Source organism: Procambarus clarkii, chromosome 23 (genome assembly GCF_040958095.1).
Source record: "Procambarus clarkii isolate CNS0578487 chromosome 23, FALCON_Pclarkii_2.0, whole genome shotgun sequence".
NCBI lineage: Eukaryota > Metazoa > Arthropoda > Malacostraca > Decapoda > Cambaridae > Procambarus > Procambarus clarkii.
In genome coordinates, this window is record NC_091172.1 from 22,432,470 (window position 1) to 22,450,968 (window position 18,499).

The window sequence follows — 18,499 nt, forward strand, 5'->3', positions numbered from 1 at the left end:
GTCAAGGATGTACAAAACTTTGGAAGGGGGACTCTCCTCGGGGACAAGGAAGGAACAATACGAGGAGAAACATTAGAAATACGAACGGAAAGGGAGTCCTGTAGGCGAGATAACCGGACAGAAAGAGGGAGGTGATGGAGAGGAACAGGAACCACAGGAGGGGTAAAAGTTAAAGCACGACAGAGGCGAGAGGAAGGGTGTTGTAAGGACCACGCAAGATAGCGAAGACAGTAGCGATCACGGCGGTCCTGGAGAGATAGGAAGCCAGTGTCAACATACAAATTGAGGGCAGGAGTCAAACAAAAGGCACCAGAGCCGAGACGCAACTCAGTATGATGCAAAGCATCAAGATGGCGAAGAGTAGCAGGAAAAGCAAAAGAGTATGCAGGGCAACCATAATCGAGTTTAGACAGGACCTGAGGAGTGTAAATAGAGGAGTGTGCACCTATCCACTCCAAGAAGTATGGGACAAAACCTTAAGTAGGTTAAGGGCCTTAGAGCATTCAACTTGGTGGTAAGAGATATGGGGCAACCAAGACAAGCGAGTGTCAAAGATTAACCCCAAAAGCTTAGCGGAATCCCTGTACACAAGGGGATGACCATAAAGCGACAGAGGGACGAAGAACGACATGCTTCCGAGTAAAAGTCATAGCACAAGTCTTAGACACAGAGAACTTGAAGCCATGATCAGTGGCCCAAGACGACACGGCATCAATCGCAAGTTGAAGCCGCTGTTGAAGGAGAGGCGAATCATCACCCTGACAGCAAAGGGTAAGATCGTCAACATAGAGAGCGGAGAAGATGCCAGAAGGAAGAGAGGAAAGAAGACCGTCGAGGGCAACTAGAAAAAGAATAGTGCTCAGAACACTACACTGGGGTACACCCTCATACTGCCTAAAAGGGGCAGAGAGAGTGGTACCAAGCCTCAGGCGAAAGGAACGACGAGAGAGGAAACTTTGGAGGAAAAGAGGGAGATTCCCACGAAGGCCAAAAGAACGAAGTTGAGACAGAATATGATACCGCCAGGTAGGGAGCTGATATAAGTTTTGGTCTGCTGTAGGCGTGGTGTGCCTTGGAGCAATTTGGGCACTTAGCTTGGATGGGCTGGTTTGCCTTGTGTTTATCAAGGCATATTTTCGTGTTGTGGGTCAGGATACTTAATAATAAGACATTGCAACAAATTTTGCATGACAACGTTTGCATCATCGGAAACTCTGCATGTTTTGGTTTTATGATACATTATGTGACATCAGGGAGGAATAGTGTTAAAAGAGAAAGCTGTACACACTTGGAAAATAAATGACAAACAATCTTTTAAACATGTATTTCTAGTGACAAAACTCACAGTGGAAACAAGGTAAAAAATTAAAAAAAAAAAAAAAAAAAAGACACCTAAGTCTTCTTCGTGGTTATGTACAATACTGATGACCTTGCACATGAGTGATGTCATCAGTAATTAATATTATTATAGGTGGAATTACATTAAAGTGATTTTATTGTATTTACAATTCATGAAAAAGAGCCTTTAAAAAGGGGTTATCAAACACTGCATTCTCATTCACATTCAAATTCACTTAAAATAATATTCAACTTCAATTCAGGCTCAGTCTCCTCAACGCACACCTACAAAACCTCATTAAATGTTCATATAAACGATACACATCCTGAACTTTACTGTACACAATATTATATTTGGTACGAATCAAAATTTCAACAATAATTATCACGAATGCTTCAGTCTCTTGAGAGAGAAATATGATCTGTCGGTAAATCACATACAGTAGTTATAACATAAAGGGATTTTTAAATAAGATCATATTTAACATTTTGCATTAGAATAATAAAATAAATTAAAAAGAAACTAAACCCATGGATTGCAAAAAATAATAACAATTACTTAACAAAGCATCCATGTGAAATGATAAAATATACTTTATCTAATATGAAATATTTTATTTCACAATAGATGTTCACAATTTGTTAAGATTTTAGCAAAATTTTGCACTTTAAAAGTCGAAATAAAAACTTTCATTGCATAAGAGGGAACTTAAAGGAATGAGTAAACAGTTTGTACCTACAGTTTGCTACAGATAATTTCTCACAAAATCAGATATCTCTGTTTTTAGCTTCCCAAAAAGAATAATGAGTAATAAAAACAATTTATAAGAGTGCTCAAGCATTAAATAACATAAATCTACACATTAAAAATTAATACTGCAATCCATCAATTTATTGTACGCAAATATCCACTTGTCATATAATAAAAAAATACACCATTTTGGGGGCACTGACAAATTTCTTTTGATCCTTATATAAAAAACAGTACATAAAAAAGACACTTGCAACAAACTTGAGCATAAAATGAGGAAAATTAAATGTCTTAATGGAAAACCTTTCATCATGTTGTCTCAACCTTTAAGTATTATTTGGAGTAAAAAGACTTTCCATACCATGGCTCTTCATTTTAATATCTTGAAATAAAGCCATATAATTGAGTTACACAAAATTGTAAAAATTTTTATTAGCAAGGTCACAATATCTGGGAGTTTTGTGGAAGCACAGCCAATGATCACAATCAACATTTTCATAAAATGCTTGGTGTAACTATTCAATTTATTTTTGCTGGGATACTCAGACGAATTTTTACATTTAATGTTATCTTAACGTATAAAGGAAAAATTGGCTACAATTTTGTTAGATGTGATTTCCAAAAACATAAGCTCCATTTCCTGATCTCAAATTTACTTTTGTAAATTGGATTCTAAATATTTATGGAAATATTTGTGTTGTACAATATGGCCCATGTATCTCTATTTATGTCTTAAGAAAGCACACTTTCTTCACTAGTAAAAGATCCCAAGTTTCACTAAGAAGCAGAGTAGATTACTTCATTCACCTCTATACACCCAGTAGAGAAAGGAGACCCACATGTACAGTGAAACAGGTCATGCTCCTCATATAACCAATACAAATGACAAATTGTTTGGCTTGATTGGGCCGAAAGGTCCTACATCTGCCTATGGGGTTGTTTGTTGTGCTGGCAGCTATTTAAATTTGATAAAACAAATTCCTGCCTGGTGATATTACATCTGGCTATCCATAGTGTTTTACAAGCGAGAAGGCTTAACACCAGCTATGGACCAGGTAAAATATTGAGTTACTGCATCACAATTGCTAAGAGGAATCAATATGATATAAGGACTGTGTTGTACTAACAGTTCTGGAACCAAGCTCTGATATTAAGATATAGCTTGCAATATATCTTCCCAAGACAAATTGGTGTATGGAATATTTTGTCTTAATACTGTATGTTTAAAGCTAGCTAGTCACCAAGCAAACCTCTCCCAAGCCACCAACGAGAAGCTTCTTATCTCAAACAAAGGAAAAAATCCACATTTCAATGACGATGGCTATAGGACATTTAATTCATATAATAAATTATCAAAACTATTTCTTTATTCAGTGGGTGGTCCCAGGTGACTGACGTATAATATACAGATTGAAGAGCCACAGTACACTATACACCGTTACAGTGATTCCAAGACTAATATACATATTGGAAACACTTACCAAGTCTTGTCTTTAATAATGCGAGATCTGGGAAACTAAATAAATACCATATTTTTCTGAAGCACAGAATGAGATCAACATAGGTCAAATTGTGTTAAAAGTATTCACTGCTACAGGATTATTCAATTCACATAGTTTTTTTTTTGTAATTAAAACTATGCTACGCATCACAGAAATCTTGCATTCTGTGTAGCCTCTCAAGTGTTAAAACACGCATTTCTTCTCCACAATTAGACCACAATAATATATTTTAACTTTTTAAATAATGCAAACTAACATTCTTACAATAAAAACAGGCAGAAAAGCAAGACAAAAATAAATTGCACCCGTACTACTTTGTTTTACATATCATGCAAGCAGACCCAAAAATATCGTGCCTTTTTTCAATCCAATACTAGAATGCAACTAGAATCCAACTTGTTTACTATACCAGGAATTAAATTATCCTAAATACCACTTGCCTTCTCAATAGTTTCTCAGTTATCAAAACCATAACAGTAACTTCTTAAACTGAATACAAAATGATTAAATGTTTCTGGTACCATTTTCAACAATTTCACATCAACCTTCTTTGGAATGAATGTTTTACAGAAACTATTTAGTTATGTGTTAAACTTTTCTTGAAAGAGAATGGCTATACTGTATTTACACTGTCCAACTAACCCAATGTATTCCTGACCCAGGAATACCTCATTCTGCACAGTGTGTGTTACTGCAGCGAAACAGTCTTCATTCCCTCTCACCGGCCATGGCCATAGTCAGTCCTAAAGTGATTTCCAGGGTTCAAATGAGGGTAACGCTCCCTCTCTAAGAGCATCTGTCTTTGTAGTTGCTCGTGAGCATGGGCTGCCGAGAGCTGAAAAAACAAACGCAATTAATTAATACGGTAATACACCATGGGTTGGGATTGCAGTAGTAGTAAGTATGGACCAAATGAAGGGACAGCAGCTGTATGATGAACAGAAAGATAAAGTAGGAATGATAGGAAGCTAAACAGAAACGGAGAAAGTTAGTATGAGTGAAAAAACCAGCGTTGAATGTAATGAAATACCAGTTTTTGGGCGAGACCTGGAGGCTCCCCGGAGCTATCTAGGCTGATATTGCTAATATTAGACTTTGGCATCAGTCAGTGTGAAAGGAGTTCATAGACCTACCGGGGACCACGAGCCAGAACATGGCCCCCCTCAGAGAGGCACAAGGAGCAATGGCCTATATTGCAAGATCTGGTAAACTAAATAAATACCATATTTTTATGAAGCACAGAATGAGATCATCATAGGTCAAATTGTGTTAAAAGTATTCACTGCTACAGGATTATTCAATTCACATAGTTTTTGCATGTGGTTAGAAGCATTCTATGTTTGCCATACACTGGGTCAGGCACCCAGAAAGATAAGCATCCCAAAACAAACCCCTATTCTGGTTAAGAAATTGCAACTAAAAGCCGAGCTAGTGGACAGAACTCCCCAAACAAAAATGAGCAAACAAGCATGACATCACCACATCGCCGTTTGCGCAGCTCCCCCCTCTTTGGGAGGGGGGAAAGGGGGAGCCCCAGACCCCCCACGCCAGCTATCCAAAACCTCAGTTCTGAGACTAGACATCAAAAAACACGCGAAAAACCGCCAACTGGAAAGAGGGAGGGTCACTGGGGAGCCTCCGGGTATCACCCACAAAATGGCGTTTCATTACATCCAACGCTGGTTTTCTAGGGGGAGCCCTGTTGGCTCCCTGGAGCTAACTACCCAAAGACAAGGACAAAAAAGGGACTAACCCGGGAGGCGGAAACCTCATGCTCGAACCTGAAAGCAAGACAACTGGCAACACCAAACGACCCTGCAGATGACCTGGGAGACCCGAACCCTGGAACAGGGACGAAGGGAACCCGGGTCAGCCCATAGCGTGTCTAGGGCGACTTAGGCCGCGGCACGAAGGCAAAGACTGAGAGCCACACCCGAACATAAGAAGAAACACCCCGGCCAACCAAACAAGCAGCAACAACCCCAGGGACCCCTCTGGAAAACAGCTGTCCCAACCTCGCCAGAAAAGTAGAGATGGCTGCAATGAACAAACTGAACACCAGAAACCACAGAGAAACTAACCGGAACTGAAGGGGCCACAACAAACCAAAGGGAAGAGAAAGAGAGCACCCTGTCCAAGACCAGGACGGCTCAGGAGGCTCGTGAGCAGGCCAGAGGCGAACAACGCCCGAGACAGCTCGCGAAATGGTGAAGAGGGAACACCAAAAACCGAAAGCAAGCTGTAGCGGCTCCGCCAGCGCCGCAAAAGACAAGGCGACAGTATGTGTCAAGACGACAGTCCCAAACCTCCACGAGAGAAGGACAAGACCATGTCAACAAAAAGCGCAGGATACCTACAACCTAAGTACGTAGGTATCCTGCACACGCGTCCCTGAGTAATAGATGAAAACTACCCAGGACGTGTACCGCACTACGTAAAAAATGTACCATCTGGAAAAGGAACACAAAGAAAAGGCCGTAGCCAGGGCCATAATCCTAACTCCCCGTCCCAATGAAAAGGAACTGAAGGGACAGGAATGGGTGATTTTAAAGGTACATCCACCAGCAGACATTGTAACACACAAGCTGGTAGTAACATACAAGAAGATGAAAGAACTCAGTTCTATAACTGAACACTGGGGCTGTCCAATCTCAGGGAACTAAACATGCACACAGTCCAATCTAGCACCAGCAAAGCCAATAAGTCCATATTAAGATACACAACAATGTGTAGAGGTAGGAAATACGGAAACATGCAATGAAAAGACCCTAAATATAGTCCAAGCACCGGTAGATAGGAACAAGAGAGTATAATCCATTTGATGAACTAATAAGACCTAGGAAGCAAGTGGTAACGGAATGTACACGATCAAGTAAATACACAGACACTCCAATGTACATACAGTGGGGCCTCCACTTACGATGGTAATCCGTTCCCAGAGACGTATCGTAAGTCGAAATGAATTTTCCCACAAGAAATAATGGGAACTGAATTAATCCGTTTAACACTCCCAAAAAAATTTATTTCAAAGTAAATTTTATACCTAATTCACCCAAATCTTTAGTACTAAAGTATGTACAAGTTATTGCTTACCTTTATTGATGACTCCTGTTGGTGTATGGAAGATAGGTGAGGAGGGGGAGGAGGGGGGAGGAGGGGGGAGGAGGGGGAGGAGGAGAGGTGTTAGTGTTTGGAAGGAGTCTCCCCTTCCATTATAACATCAGGAAGTGATTGCTTTGCTTTTTTTCAATTTTTTTAATTTTTTTTTTAATTTTTTAGAGAAAATAGAGCAGCCTACCTGACATCCACTGAACAAACCTTTTTGACATTTTTTTTCATTTTTTTTATAGAAAATGGAGCAGCTTACCAGACTTCCACTGAACGAAAATTTTAGACATTTTTCTTTTTTCAAATTTTTTCAATATTTGTCTGTAGTGATGCATCACAGTGTCATTGAAAATTTTAAGGCAACTGCCTACTGCAGCTTGAGTTGGGCGAGTCGTTTCAGCAAAAGTTTGCAGTTCTTCCCATGCTGCTGCACACATTTTCATAATAAATGAGGAAGGGACATCCTCTACATCAACAACCCTCATACCATTTTTATGTTTACGAATGATCTCTTGCTTTTCCTCTGTGGTCATCCTCACATACTCATACTCGAACGCACATCAACGAATATCATTGGTCGATGACATTATTGTAAGTCGAGTCACATTTTCTGATTAAATTTATATCGTAACTCGAAATTATCGTAAGTTGGGCAATCGTAAGTCGAGGTGTCACTGTATAAGGGTGCAGCCAGGCACTGAATGACTGTCAATGAATGAGCGTCCAGAGAACATTGACTAAGTCAATGAATGAGTGCCCAGATAGCATCGATATAAGCACAAAGTAAGGTCATGTTACGATGCACGCAAATGGGCCAAGCAACACACCACAAACAATACCCAACACTCATCCAAAAATCGAGAACCAGAGCCTAGCTGACCATATACTCTCGGTCTATACAGTCGCCAAACCGTATACTCTCACCTGTAGAGCGTAGACACAATTGTGTCATGACACAGCTGAGCCGTGTAACATTCCGGGAACATCGCTAGAGGATTATGTCCAAAGTCGCACACACTGCAGGAGATTAGGTGTTGTGTAGAGGTGCAGGCGGTGCTACTCCGAGCCACCCCACACCTGTAAGCAGCGAAAAGAACTAGGTGTTTTCCCTACATACAAAACCCAGAACATCTCCAGTATCGAGGGGGCTATGACCGGAGAGAGAAAATGAGCGAGTGCGGCATATGACTCAAGATAAAGGTCACGGAACACCAACACAGGTTCACACTGACCATGAACAAAACGATCACCCTCGGGCCATGCGCAGAATGCAGGAGGACCAAGGAGGCTCCTCCCTCTCGCTGGGGAGGGAGCCTACAAGGCTTATTAAACGATCATAATAAATGTCGAGACAGATTACTAAGAGAAGAGAAGATAAGAAAATAATTAGATACAACAGGGAAAGACAATAAGCAGTACGGAAGAGTACCAATGAGGCCCATAAAAGACCAGAGGTAAACCTCACTGGAAATCGGCAGACGTTCCAATAATATGGCAAGTACGAAGATCCACCTGAACCTTCAAGATCCCTCTGATAATCAAGCACAAAATCAGAGGGCCCATATGGGCCCATGGCCATGCAGGATCCCGATACGAAGCGAAACAAGAATGTTGAGAAAGTGGATAAAAGTACCCACAGGAATGACGGAACCAATGGACCCGAAGGGACACGGAACTGAACCCGAGGAAGGGGCAGACACGAAACCAACTCATATGCAGAGGGGGAAAGGAAAACCCCACTCCAAGTAACTGCAAGCCCCGCTCCTAGGGCACAAAAATCCAAGTGGGGCCAACGGGGCCAAGCCCCAAGGGCAATACTTACAGGTCATCTAGGGAAGATAACCCTAGGCGCATGCAGCCCGAGTACTGAAGAATTACTCCTGGCTTGCGCACCCCCTATGAGACAGCCACCACACAAGATCACATAGCTGAAGACGAAAACCGGAGCCAGAGCACACGACTTCAGCCTAGCGCATCAGCCTCAGAACTGAGGTTTTGGATAGCCGGCGAGGGGGAGTCTGGGGCTCCCCCTTTCTCTTCCCGGGGAGGGGGGAGCTGCGCAAACGGTGTTGCGGACACAGTGACATTATGCTCGTTTGCTCGTTTTTGTTTGGTGAGTTCTGTCCACTAGTTTGGCTTATAGTCGCAATTTCTAAACCAGAATAGGGGTTTGTTTTGGGATGCTTACTTTTCTGGGTGTCTGACCCGGTTGATAGACGTAGAATGCTTTCAACCACATTGGGGTTACTATAAGCCATTGCTCCTCATGCCTCTGGCTCGTGGTCCCCGGTAGGCCTATGAACTCCTTTCATACTGACTGATGCCAAAGTCTAATATTATCAATATCATCCTGGATAGCTCTGGGGATCTGACGGGTAACCCCACAGAAAAGGAAGAAAATGAGCAAGGCAAAGGGTGAGAAGAGAAATACAGGAACAAATTATATACCGTATTGCACCTTACAGACTCATTAATACAATTTTTTTTAATCAATGCACTGGTGGGTTTGGATAAGATCTTTATTTTTTTTTTTTTGTATAGCATGAGGAGGTAACATTAGTGAAGATTTTGTATGTGCTATCCAAGTCTGCAATTTTATTCCAAATTTTCCTTTGGGGATCATAAAAAATTTCAAGTGGCAAGGTTGTAAAAACTATAATTTATTTAACAAACTGAGAATGAACAAAAATGTAAAATTGAATAGTTAAAGGTTGTAACTTATAATAAAAAAAAATGTACCGTAGTTGTGAACTTACGTGAGCTAATTCCTCATAAGGTCGTCCTAATAAGGCAGCATGGTGGCTCTGAGGTGGGTATCCAGGGGGTAGTGGCGGAGGGGGGTCACCGGGCCTTAGCATGGGTGGTCGAGGAGGATAACCAGCTGCAGCCGCTGCTGCTGCTGCTGATAAAAAAAATATACATTTATTTTAAACAAAAATTATTACCTCAATTGCTTCTGTTTACAAAATTATATTTTAACTAATTAACACAAAATATACACATATCTTTACACACACAACCACATATTTACATACTGTATACAGAAAAATTTAATAATGAATGTCTTTGCAAATACAATTTGATATATTGCTGCAAACATATTTGTTTTATGAACCAAATCATAGCCAATTGAGGATAATATCCCCAGCCCTCATGCCATATCTCAAAACAAACAATATTATGAATACAGGTATTATGAAAACACAAAGATTCCCCCAAGCATGTCTTCACATGTTACAAAACATGAAGAGAGAGAGGAAATGAATGTTAGCAGTGTGGTTGGCAGAGGGATTAGTGGATGCAATTGGGGGGTGTAAATGGCATGAGTTCATGTGGTAAGGATGGAGCTGCAGATATGTGGTTTGTGGTAATGTGGTAGGTTGAAAGTAGGTGTTTATCTATCAATGGCTATGGAGAGTGAGATTTTCCTGTGGGTTACACTACCCAGTAACAACAGGAAACTCAAGTTTTATGGTCCTACACAAGTGTTGTATGTCTGAAGTCAATACGTTCACAAATCAATATATTTTTATATGGGCAAGAAAACAGAACTGTAATTACTGGGCTACAAGTACACTGTTCAACAATGAAAGAAACCTTAATTTTTTTCCATCATACATCAGTGTTACAGGCTCTCAATGAATATGATGAGCCTATCTCAAGATATTCCATATACAAAAATGTTCACAAACAGCTACACAATTTTAGGCTCAAATATAAAGTACTTTAAGCTTGAAATCAATACAATGAGACATTCTTGAGATTATGAAAACTTTAAGGAACAAAAAAGATAATCATAAGGAATCCCTATTGGAGATACCTAAAAAAAAAAAAAAGGGTTTACAAGATTGGAATAGCAAAGATAAAGAAAAAGTTACTTTAATGATTTTTAGGCCTTCGTGATCAAAATTGGAATTCCAGGGGCCTCAAAAGGTCACATTTTTCCACTCGTACATCTACAAAATACCTATCGGGTCATTATTACTAAAAACTCTCAATACTTCCTAGCCACATCATATATAACTAATTTGTACATTAACCAATGACACAAAAGTAAACATTAATTTGTATTTCTTCTTGGAGTGCAGCTGGTGTTGCAAACTATGTGGGAGAGGCCATGATGCAACAACATGAGATGGGACAGGGTTGAGCTTGGAAAGTGGCTCAGGCAACTCAGGGACGGGGGGGGGGGGTAAGGTTGCTCTTTCCAATTCAGATGGATGCAGTTGAGCTTGCTTGCCCTGCCGGGGCTTTTGGGTATTCCTTCCAGCCAACCCCTCCTTCTTTAGAAGCCTTTTCCATGGACTCTGCTTTTCTATCCCAAGTGGTGGGTGTGACCTGAGGGCCCTCAACTGCGATTTCCAGGGCTTATGGGAAGTCAAGTGTGGACCCTTCAGTCCTGTTCGACTCTACATGGTTCCTTGTTCCCTCTGTGGGATTCTCGATTTGGTGGGGGAGGGTGTTCTTGTTCCCCCTCTGTATGCATATGATGTGACTCAGGAGGAGCTTTTTTCATTCCTCCTCTGTGACCCAGCTTGTGTCTCGTTGTTGGACCCTGCTGCTTTTGCGTTTATTTTCCTCCCTATATGAAGTGCTACGAGGTTCAGGTGTCTCCCTGGCTGGCAGACACTTTTATTCTCGCGTGGGTCTTGGTGCCACTTTTGTCGGTCATGGGGTGTTGTGCGTAATATGGGGGTTCTGGGGAATTTCTTTCATACCCCTTCTAACTGCTTGTTTATCCACACTAATTTCTCGGGTTGCGAGTAACATGCAGCTTCATGCCCAGGTCCCTTTCTTTTCAGCACTGTCTATGGCGGATAGTCTTTTCGACACATATTTATCACAATCTCTACAGCGATCAGGTGGCTTCATTGATGGTGACCTGTGGTCTTCTCTGCAGGGACAGAATGAGGTTTCGTGGAGCTCCTGTCACCACTTCCTTTCTTTTTTTTTGTCATTGTTCTTCAGTTTCTGAGTGTGTGGTGCTCTCTTTTCTGTCTTGGCTTTTTCTTGATCTGCATCTTATGCTGACTACTGTCTCTTCATATCACGTAGCATTACCTCAGCTCTGTTTAGAGAGCTGTCTCGTGCATTGTTTCAACTCTGGCCTGCTCACGCACTGCCTAAGCCTGCTTGGTCTCTGGACCGTGTTCTTTCATTTCTTTTTTTTCTGCTTGGTTTAAGATGTCCCCTTTTAAGTCCGTGATTGTTTCTTTACGCATTTGTTTTTGGTTTCCCTTGCTTTCGGTTTTCAGGTGGATGAGCTTCATGCTCTCCTCCAGCAACAGGGATTTTGTTTTTTTGGCCTTGGTGGGCAGTTTGTTCGTCTGCAGCCGGCTCCTCCTTTTCTGGTGAAAATGAGTTGATTGACTTCTGTAGTAGTCCTTTGGTGACTGATGCTTGGTCGGTTTGGATGTGGGAAATATTAGAAATTGGAAAATATTAGAAGGATTGGTTTCAAATCTGCACACAGAAATAAGACCACATATGATCAGAAGGCAAGGCAAGTTGTGCAAAACAGCCTTGCTGAAGAGCAGAAGAGAAAGAGAACTCCACCAACATCAAAGGCCCAAGACTTTTCAACACGCTTTCCCCCACATATACAGGGCATAACTTGCCAATCTCTCACAGTGTTCAAGAGAGAATTCGACAAGCACCTTCAAAGGATATCTGATTAACCAGGCTGTGACTCGTACGTCAGGCTGCGAGCAGCCGCATCAAACAGCCTGGTGGATCACACCAGCAACCATGAGGCCTGGTCAGAGATTGGGCAACAAGGACATTAACCCCCGGAATCTTCAACAGGTAAGGGAGTAGAGTATTATGTATTGTATCCAGTAGCAGCTCTGCTGCAACCTTCGTGTCACAGATTCTGCTGCTGTGGTTGCTTTGTGGGTTGATCCTCTCACCTTGGACCCTTATTCCAAGGCTTGTCTATCATAAAAATCGAGACCAATACAGTCCAGGTGAACGGAATGGATTGTCTTTCTCAGGTCATCCTTAATGCCATTAAATCCAGGCAGCCTGTGGTCTACCCTCATCCCCATGATGTTAGGAATTACCCTGCTCTCTCATCTAAGTTTTCATCTTGATTGCCTGTGGTGTTCACTCCTCCCTGGTAAATGCCCAATTGTTTTTCCTTTTCTCAGGGTAGTTAGCTTCGGGGAGCCACAAGGGGCTCCTAGAAAACTAGCATCGAATGTAGTGAAACCCCAATTTCTGGGTGAGCCCTTGTGGTTCCCCAACACACTCCATCCCTCCAGGTCATCGGGAGGGGGGACGGAGGGGGGGTTCGGTCATATCTACCATAGAACAGAGGTGGAGATGCTGGCTGACCATGTGCTGCCTCCCTCCCCTCAAATGAGTGAGGGAGCTGGGCAAACAAGCTTGAGTTAATTTCAAGCCATTCATTTACATTGTCTAGGTCATTTTGAAGGGCATAACAGTCATCAAAGTCTTAATCTCCTTGGTACCTTATATATATGCAATGCTTATTCATAGAACTCTGAATTCCTTCTGGTAGATTACTTACAGATATAATAAACATTACTGAGGCTAGTATAGAACCTCCACATGCTTGTAAATGATACAAATCTATAATGTGGAGGGTTTCCTCTGCTATTACTTTTATATTGGAACTATGTTGTATCCTGTTTTAATCTTTCATAATCTCTTTCACTACTCTTTGTCTTGACATAATTAAACCAATGGCAGGATTTGGATGTTTTAGTAATGAGTTCAAACTATTTCTATCTTCTCCACTGTCTTCCAACATTTACTATTAAAGTTCTTCTTTTAATTAGTGTTTTCTTTGTTTCCAAGTTTTTTCATACATTTAATCCCCTTCTCTCACTCAGCAGTGCTTGACTCCACTCTAAGTCACACTGAAAGAGTTTCAGTTTCGCTCATTTCCCAAAGTTGAAGTCCATCCCTAAACAAGTGAAGCTTGCCCTAGTGAAAATTATGGCAATGTCACTAGTAAAACTAATGAAATTGTGGGAGTATTGTATACTGAAAATTCCCCTTCCCTCTTTCTTTCCTAGTAAACACTGTCTAAAATAGAGGTGGTACGTTCCTCCCACATACTAAAAGCCTTTGACACAACTTCATACAGAGAAAACCCTCACAGTTCAATTTCTAAACTGAATTATCTATAATCCAGTAAATTGTTTTAAAATTGAAGTATTTATAAAGATTTTACTCTGTTGTTAATTTGAGCACTGTGCTCTTATATATTCTTGAACATTAATAACCACTTTTCATTCTTCCTTTCTAATTTTGCTTCTTCATAGTGTAGGTTATTTTAAATATTAACTCATTCAACACCTGCATTGCACCCTTGTTTATAGCCGATAACCCTCAGGTGTGCAAAGAGAAAAAATAAATTAGATTATTTTTTCTAATACATATTGTTAAAATGCATTCCTTAATCACAGGAAAAAAAATTGTATATGGCTTATGAATTTTCACATTTATTTCCATGTCTCTGATTTGTTGTTTTTCAGGCTTTTGCAGTACAGTAATTTTATTCAATAGTGTGTCTTTTAACACTTTGGCGTACCCCGCGCACCACCCCTCAACTGTGCAATTTGGGCCCCAGGGTGTCACGGGAGCGCGCGTAAATTCTGAAAAGTGTATACTTTCTTCAACTTTGTCACCTTAATTCTCGTCCTACGAGATTAAATTTGGTATCATTGTGTTCGCAATATAATTCTCTACAGCACTAAATGCATATAAACTCCAAAAGCCAGGCTAATTACCCGCAGCAAACAGAGAAAGTGCGAACGAGTTACCCAGGAGCGAGCAAACGCGATAAAATGTTTTCACTATTTTCACTCTGGTCACCTCAATTTTCGTCCTAGGTCTTTCATTTTGGTCTCGATGGGTTTGCAATAGAATTCTCTAGAGGAACATTTGCATATAAAATAAAAAACCTGGTCACACTCCAACCACCGACGAGTTGAAGACGGGCCACGCGTTAGCCGCGAGTGAGCGCTCAGATGCCTTCCAGCTACACTCCCAATTCCCGCCCTTTTCAAGCCTTTCTTTTCCAAATTTCTTCCTTGAAGGGCCTTGTTCATGATCACTATCCATCGTGGAGTAAGCGTAGATAGTTTCTAAAGCCGCAGTAAGAAATATAGCCACCGAAAATAGCGGAAATGTTCACACGTTTGAGATGCGAGGGGAGGTGACATTGGTCACAACAGTGGAGCGAAAACAATGGTCCGACGGCGTGTGCCGAGCCGCCTGCGGGCCACGAGGCGCAACATGGAAAATGGGAAGACATCGGCGCGCATTTTAAAACCAGTCCCCAAAAAATCGGATAAAAACCTGATTTTTGGCGATTATTTAAAGTGGATGACTGCAATGCTGCGTCATCCCCGGCATCACTGAGAGTAAACGGATGACGCCATGCTGCGTCATGCCCGGGCGAAAGTGTTAAGAAATTTATATAATAAAATGAGTGGAACATTTTAATACTCAAATATTTTAACACTATCTCACTCCATTGCCGACGTCCGTCGTCATATATTTTTCTCTTGAGTCATCTCGGTTGCCTTCGTCTTGCATCACTCATTAAAGTATTTGTTAAAAATTAAAATTTTATCCCATCAATCTGGGAGTGGCTTCAAAATGAGCGCCTTTAGATTGCGCACAATTCGATACCAAAATGAAAGACGTAACACGAAATTGATATCAGAACACTGGAAAGATATAAATACAGTAATTTTGTGGTGACGAGCGTCAAAAAGTGTCCGTAAGTTAAAATATGTGTTAAAATGCCATTTATTGTTCTATTATTATGGGACTAGTTTTAAAATACGCGCCTTTATATTGCGAACAATTTGATACCAAAATGAAAGATGTGACGTGAAAATTGATGTCAGAAAGATAATAAATGTCAGAGATAATAAATATTTTTATGGTCAAAATTTTAAAATAATTGCTAAAATTCCATTTATTGGTCTATTACTATGGAACTAGTTTTAAAATATGCACCTTTATATTGCGAACAATTTGATACCAAAATGAAAAACGTAACACAAAAATCAGTGTCAGAACACTGGAAATATATAAACAAGTTTGTGGTGATGAGCATACAAAAGTTAAAATATTTGTTAAAAAATTCCACTTATTGTTCTATTATTATGGGACTAGTTTTAAAATACGCGCCTTTATTTTGCGAATAATTTGATACCAAGATGAAACACGTAGCACGAAAATTTATGTTATCAAACGGAACGAGTATATACATTAGCCTGCAGGTGTGCCAATTGGTGCTCGTTCAAAGATAACTTGGTCGACTTTAGGCTTTGCTGTGGGGAGTCACGCCGGTCTTTTAGACCTTATATGCATATACCCCTGTAGAGAATTCTATTGTGAACACAATGATACCAAAATGAATGACGTAGCACGAGAAATAAGGTGAGAAAACTTAAACGAGTACAGTATACACATTTTACTGATTTTGCGCGTTCACAGGTAACTCTGCCGACTTTAGGCTTTGCTTAGGGAAGTCACGGTGGGCTTTTGGACCTTATATGCATACTTCCCCTGTAGGGAATTCTATTGTGAACACAATGATACCAAAACGAACGAAGTAGCATAAGAATTAAGGTGAGAAAACTGGAACAAGTATACACTTTTTGGTGTCACCCGCACCGAACGGCGCATGACGTCATTTCTGTGGCGCGCCCGCATGGAGTGAGACAGTGTTAAGAAATTTATATAATAAAATGTGTGGAACATTTAAATGCTCAAATATATTCATGTCCTTAAAAATGCCATATTTTAACATATGGAATTTGGCCTATGCTTAGAACAATAAAACATGCTATTTTTGCCATTAACACTGTAGACACACTTGATAAGTAAATATATTTTCAAGCACAATTACAAACTAATAAGCAGGTTTGGTAGGTGTAATAATCTCATAACCAGTTATCAGAGTTCATCCTGGCCCAAAAGGTTCTGCACAAAGTTGTAACTGCACACACATAATATATTTCCTCTGTATTTCAAATGTTTTTACCATGGTTTTTACGTGTGTGATGGGATGTCGATAACGTTATTACACAAAGAAATGTCACCAACGTAATGTATCAATGAGAAAATCCATTATAACAGTGATGAGGATTCGAACCTATGCTCTGGGTATTTCCCAAGGCCTTAGACAACTAGGCCATGACATGGTAAAGGGGTTGCAACCTGGGATTCTACCAAGTCCACGAGGGTTCCCGAGACTTCCACTAAAGCCGAACCAGAGTTACACACAATCTCCCTATGCACTCTGGCTTTGTGAAACCCTGGTTTGGCTTCAGTGGAAGCCTCAGAAACCCTCATGATCAATGGTGCGGTAGTCACAGTACTGTGTATGTTTGGGGTTAATCCTCAACTACACAGGTTCAAATCTGGTGAGGTCATTTGCAGTTCTTGATGATTATGTGATTAATTGATTAAGAAAATAAATAAATAAATAAATAATATATATATTATATATATATATACAGTATATATTATATATATATATATATATATATATATATATATATATATTATATATATATATATATATATATATATATATATATATATATATATATATATAATATAAATATAAATATAATATAATATAAAAAAAATATAAAAAAAAGTCTCCCTCTCGACCCTTTCTAAATCTAATGAAATTTTGTAATAAAGTAGCCCTAGACCCCAAATGAAATTGTGCAAAATATTAGAGCTCAATCTGCTTTGGTTCTTAAATAATAGGTCCATGTTCAATGGGCTCTCATGCCGTTAATGTGTACATATCGTAAAAAGGGCCAATTTTTGGTGCAGAATACAGCAGTGTAATAAAAAAAGTAGTTTAGGTGGCCATTCAGCTACCAATCCATGCTAAAATCATTGCCAAATTTTGTTGTGAGAAATTTGGACCCCAATTTGGGGACCAGAGGAAGTGAAGGAAAGGGTAGTACAGTTTTTTGAGGGTGAAGAATTTAGTTGAATGTGTCCCGGAAGGAATGGAAAGAAAAGTCATGATCAGTGCACAAAGAAGATGGCGAATCATAATTTAATTTTTTCGATAACGCACCAAGGTATGTCATTTTCAGAGTCCTCTGGCTGAACTAGGAATTCAGATTCCAACCTAAATAAAAGTTACTCTTGTACAGAAAAATCTGCTCTATCCAATGATGTCATTCAAAACTAAATTAGGAATGACGCATATTGAGATATTTTGCCTTGAAAGTTGGCTAGTTTTGTACAAATTTATTTTGGCCAACTTTCAAGTGGGCCACCTCTGGACATATGGATACAACAGAGTTGCTATTGCATCACTGCATAATATTATGCTTGTTATACATCGTTGCAAAAGATCATGGTGTTAAGACTTTTTGCTGATGAGCAAGTGTTCTCCAAATTGGGGTCCAAATTTCTCGCGTCAAAATTTGGCAGTGATTTTAGCATGGATGGATAGCTGAATGGCCACCCATACTGCTTTTTCCATTACACTACGTTAGTCTACGTTAGTTAGTTAGTTAGCAACTCCATAGTCTCCTGAGACTGATGGATGCCTACTACTACATTATTCTACACCAAAAGTTGTCCTGGTATGTCAAATTTGACACTCTTACAGGCAATAGAAGTGATTTAATGGGTCAAAGTTGGTCATTTTTGTGGTATTTACGCATTAACGGGACGAGAGCCCATTGAATATGGACCTGTTATTTAAGAACCAAAGCAGATCAAGCTCTAATATTTTGCAAAGTGTCATTTGGGGTCTAGGGCTATCTTACTACAA

At 40.1% G+C, this 18,499-nt stretch overlaps 1 protein-coding gene across 7 annotated transcripts in view; it reads right to left on the reverse strand.

Moving 5' to 3' along the window:
* Positions 1-1,308: 1,308 nt before the first annotated feature.
* The window catches only part of LOC123763872 (arginine-glutamic acid dipeptide repeats protein), a 114,893-nt gene continuing 97,702 nt past the window's right edge, over positions 1,309-18,499 (reverse strand). For 5 of the 7 annotated variants that reach the window (XM_069329960.1, XM_069329959.1, XM_069329961.1 and 2 more), the window contains 2 exons: positions 9,456-9,601; positions 1,309-4,426 (listed from right to left, as the gene is read on the reverse strand). In XM_069329960.1, coding sequence (XP_069186061.1) covers positions 4,310-4,426; positions 9,456-9,601 — 263 coding nt within the window. In that variant the 3' untranslated portion in view covers positions 1,309-4,309. The remainder of the gene's footprint in view (positions 4,427-9,455; positions 9,602-18,499) is intronic. The other 2 variants (XM_069329962.1, XM_069329958.1) reach the window with 1 other exon arrangement.